General features: G+C 37.8%; 1 protein-coding gene across 4 annotated transcripts; it reads left to right on the top strand.

Annotated features, from left to right (window-relative positions):
• Positions 1–2481: 2481 nt before the first annotated feature.
• On the top strand, positions 2482–4514 carry LOC104883806 (coatomer subunit gamma-2). 4 transcript variants are annotated; one of them, XM_048635278.2, is made up of 4 exons: positions 2482–3044; positions 3163–3270; positions 3362–3595; positions 4441–4513. In XM_048635278.2, the coding sequence occupies exons 1-4, from the start codon at positions 3027–3029 to the stop codon at positions 4468–4470; spliced, it is 390 nt and encodes a 129-aa protein (XP_048491235.1). In that variant the 5' UTR covers positions 2482–3026; the 3' UTR covers positions 4471–4513. The 4 variants fall into 4 exon arrangements, 3 of the variants coding, with proteins under 3 accessions (XP_048491235.1, XP_019102996.1, XP_048491236.1); XM_048635279.2 differs by having other exon boundaries at positions 2485–3044; positions 4452–4514; XR_002038867.3 differs by having other exon boundaries at positions 2483–2870; positions 3362–4508.
• Positions 4515–4735: the final 221 nt, after the last annotated feature.

Here is a 4735-nt window from a genome sequence, read left to right as displayed (position 1 = left end):
CATAGAGCCTTTCTCGTTCGGCATATTCTAGAGTTGGGCCTATTCTGGCCGATCATGCATTTTATTTTTATGGACATGGACGACAAAGTCATACGACCCAGTCTTTACCTATACAGGGTAATCTGGCGCGCGTCAAGCAAACAACTCGTATTAGACGAGGGGTGAATGTCCCGGCCTCCAGCTCAGAAATGGAGGCATCAACAGGCCGAATTCCTGCTGTGGGGAGCGCGAAGTTCAAAGCCCTCGTCTAGCGAACATAACCTCTTCTCCTGAAAACGTCCATGAGGAGAGAATCAATGAGAGACCTTCGGAAGCCAGCCCGTCCGAACAAGGTATGACGATGGACGGGTCCAACGAAGTGGAGGTTTCCTCCAACCCAACCTATGACTCGGAGGAGCCGACCACTACATCTTCCAAAATTAGAAGCCGCCTAGGTCCTGTTTTAGACCCTAGGTTCATCCTGGTCGACAATAGTTGGCTTGGATGGGTAGGCCCAGACCTTAAACACTTTGCATATGCCGGGGTGCCGCTTTGTTCTTCCTGACCGAGAGGATACTATACTTAGTTCCCCATCCGGCCATTTCGCTATCTATCGGCTGGGTTTGGATGCAGGGTTACGATTTCCCTTGCATCCATTTATAAGCCGACTTCTTCAGTATTACTGCATCGGCCAGAACTAGCTTGCCCCAAATTCGTGGCAAAACATCTTGACTTTCTTGGTCGTTTGCAATCTGAAAGGCATTGCCCCTTCATTGGCCGCCTTCTCCTAGATACACTATGTATCTAAGGTTCCTAAAACCGTGGAAGGAGCCTGGTTTAGTGTATGCAACCATCATGGCTTCTTGACATCTTGGGAAAAGATGTCCAAAATGCATGCCTGGAAGTCAGAATTCCTGTTCGTCGAAGCCCCTAACGAAGTCGTCGCTAGACGATACCGGCACTAGTGGAAAAAACGTCTTTTGCTACTTTACAAATGCTTGGGTTGTTTTAACAACACGAGCATTTGACAAGTTTTTGGAAAACTAAAAAGAAAAATTCACAAATGCTCGGGTTTTTAAAAATAACCCGAGAATTTGACTAATCTAATACTTTTTTTGGGAAAGGAATTTAATACTTGGAAGTTGAAACGCAAACTCTAAAACTATTTCCCCTGTAATCTCTATTCTCTCTCTCTTTCCCTCAACTCTCGATCTGCTTCTCTTTCTCTCTCTTCCCCTCTACACTCACTCTCGATCTGCTTCTCCAAATGCATGTTCAGGTAATTTCTTTCGATTTTTATTGCTGTATTTTAGTTTTATTGTTGTATTTTAGGTATTTTTTTGGTTTTCTGGATTTAGGGATTATTTTAGGGTTTTCTTTTATTCTTTAAGGTTTTGTTTGATTCATTGATCCTTCACTCCTCCCAGTAGCTCTTTCAAAATTTACCCATGGCGGTGGTGCAATCATTTTCTTAGGCCACCACATTGGATCTCTTTTATAGCTCTATATCTTCGCGTCATCGACCATTGTGCCTGCCCTCGAGTAGCCGTTGCTCCTCCTCGAACGCCGGCGACGTTCTCATTAAATTTCCAGGTTTTTTCTGCAACCACTTATACATATTTTTTTGCCCTAATCTTGCTGTAAATATTGTAAGCATGAGAAAAATTATAATATTTAGTGTTTGTGTAACTGATACATGTCTTGCATTTGCACTTATTTCACGTCCTTCTACTTTTAAATTACAAATTTTGATTTCCTTTAGTTTTGAATTTTGTCAGACATACTTGCAGGTTGAGGGTTTTCATCAATCTCATATAGAGGTTCACGAGAGTATCTAATGGTTTCCGTCACAACCAACCTACACCCGTTAGATTCGTTAGAGCGGGCCTCATCATATTCGAAGGACTGTTGGCTTTCACCGTGATCCTAGGCCCAGTCAAAACGGATGAACCCATCCAACTTGGCAACAAGCTCAGACTCGAAGGAATCAATGTCTTGGGGGACATCACGATAACCATTACCGGCCATTTGACATTTTCTGCATCACGTAAGTTTCCACATCATTTTTCTTACTGCTAAATCAAATTGCATAGCTTCGTGAAATAACATCAACAACAAACAAAAGTATGCATACAAGATGCATCAGCTAATACATGGTTGCTACTAGGCAGTAAAATGATGATTTTTGTTCATAGTTTGTTCTTCTTGTAGATTCTATTGTTTTTTACAGTTATCAATAGTTTAGTGTTCCAGTTCATCTGGGCTAATTTACGATTATAAAATCAGTGATTTTATCATTTGGTACAGGTTAGAGATTTTGCTGTAATGGTACTTTAGAATCTTTGACGGTTTGGAATTTTAATTGTAGTGCTTAAGCTATAATATCTATTTCCAACCTGATAAAGAAAATTCTAGAATGAACACATTCGAGGTTTTCATCTTAAGCTCATCTTAGCTCTTAAATTTGCTAGATAGTGGTATTAGCGTCCTTATCAGTTGCTTTAAGAGCCTTTTTAGATCTTGCTTTACACTTTCTTTCAAATCTTTCGACATTGGATGGTTTGGCTTTTTAAGAGGAGAAGGAAAATGAATCCTTCCAATTCCCTTCCCTTCCCCCATGTTGTATTCAAACATGGGAAAATGAACCCATAATTGAGTCTTCCGTCACCTTCTCCTCTTTGTGTTTAGAGGGATATGCATCATTGAATAGAAAATAACTCATAATTGTTTTTATTATATCCAGATAAGATATCTATCAAAACAAATTGAGATATTGTTATGCAATTATGCCTTTTTCTTTTTGTGGTTCATAGTGAGACAAGAGCCATGTTATCCAATATACAAGAAGTTCCAAACTGATCCCTTCATTCACCTTCTTCCGAGTTTGATTTGTATGTGATCTTGTGTCTTTTGAGAGAGTTGATGGGTGCAATCAGTTGATTTTCTATTTAAGTGAGCAGTAATTACCAAATAGATTAATAATCTACTTGATGCCCAAGACATTGTTCAACATGTATATTATAGTTCCCCTGCAATGAAGTTTTATCATGGCATGCATATATACTGTAAATCTACTAATCATTGTGTGTGCCATTAGTGCTTATTCCAAATGCTTTGATTATTTTTTGTGTTGCTTATGCCTACATGTAGAATTGTCTAAGTCTGTGTTCTTCATGTTTACAGATTAGGCAAAATGACCGTTTAGCTGTCAGCAAACTTGTTTCAAATTTGACTAGGGGAGCAGTGCGCTCTCCATTGGCACAATGTCTCATAATTCGATTTATAAGTCAGGTGCTTGGTTTATGCTAGATCTCTCTCTCTGGTATGATTTGCACACCTATTTTTATCTTGGATGTCTATTCACATGGAATTTTTATTGCAGGTTATCAGAGAGTCTGGAAATACTCAAATAGGCGATCGACCATCATTTTATGACTATCTTGAAGGTTGTCTTCGTCATAAGGCCGAAATGGTTATTTTTGAGGCTGCAAGAGCAATTACTGAGCTAAATGGTGTCATAAATCGAGAGTTGACTCCAGCAATTATTGTACTTCAGCTGTTTCTCAGCACATCAAAACATGTCCTTCGTTTTGCAGCTGTTCGTACTTTGAATAAGGTAAGCTTTCTCTTAAGATTTAATCTTCCCTTACTGCTATCATACTTGCTCCTTCTGTTATCGTCAACATTTTGAGTTAGGTTATCGTCTGTGCCTAAGCAGACGTTCTTGTTGTCTCCATCATAAGTCACGTTTTACTAAGTTTTGGTGCATTGGATTCTAGAAAATCTGATGTCCTTATAACATTTAAGGAATATGTTCATATGGATATATTAGTTAACCTTAATGTTAATTGTTATTTATTTGTACTATATCTTGTATTTATGAACAAAAAATTTAGAAATGAAACTTTTATCTACATGTAAATGATTGTCTATCAATTTAGGATAAAAAAAGCCAAAAAAAATAAAATTTTAAGGGGCTCAAATGCTCCGGTTTTATTTTAAAAACCGAAGCATTTGTAACATAAATGCTCCAATTTTTAAGATAAAACCGGAGCACTTGTAAAAGTCTCAAATGCTCGGGCGACGTCTGCTACGCGTCAAATACAGAGCATTTGTGGCCTAAAAAACCGGAGCATTTAAGGTTTTTTCTACTAGTGCGGTATTTTAGCCGGGGTGTTGTATTCACTATTTTGATGATGACAAATATTTATCTTTGAGTAATTTATTTATGTTATTTCGTGTGTTATTAGATTTATTTATTTTCTTTTTCTAAATTTAGGTTTGTTATTTTATCTTAGGTTTATTTTATATCACAAATACCATGTTTAATAACCTATGGAGACTTGATTAGGAGTTTAATCAAAAATTAAGTTATTAACTTTATTTGTGTTTTGATCACTAATTAATATTATGACTTTAATTTGTGAAAATATAAGAAACCATAATGTTATTGGAAGTTAGTATATGCGCAGAATTGAAACAGATAATTGATCGAGAAGCTTTGTGAGGCGCTAACTTCCACACCTAAAAAGGAGGGTGTTGAAGTAGTTCTAGATTTTGAACTACAACAACCCACAACGCCCACCTATTCAAGGCGTGTGATCGTGGTGAAGATTTGGAACCGAACAACATAACTCCCAACGGATCTATAACGGCTACAAAGTGGATGAGTGAGGCCGAATTTTAGCTTCCATTATGTACGTGGAGAAGATCATGGAGCAGTCGATTGTCTACTTATAATTGTGTTGTAACGAAC

Source organism: Beta vulgaris, chromosome 8 (assembly GCF_026745355.1).
Source record: "Beta vulgaris subsp. vulgaris cultivar EL10 chromosome 8, EL10.2, whole genome shotgun sequence".
Classification (NCBI taxonomy): domain Eukaryota; kingdom Viridiplantae; phylum Streptophyta; class Magnoliopsida; order Caryophyllales; family Amaranthaceae; genus Beta; species Beta vulgaris.
Note: the sequence above shows the minus strand (reverse complement) of the source record. Positions and strands in the feature narration are given on the sequence as shown.

Excerpts from the sequence above, each read along its gene's own strand:
- LOC104883806 (XM_019247451.3), top strand. Across the intron at positions 3,271-3,361 it reads TAATTCGATTTATAAGTCAG|GTTATCAGAGAGTCTGGAAA; the intron begins GTGCTTGGTTTA and ends TTTTTATTGCAG.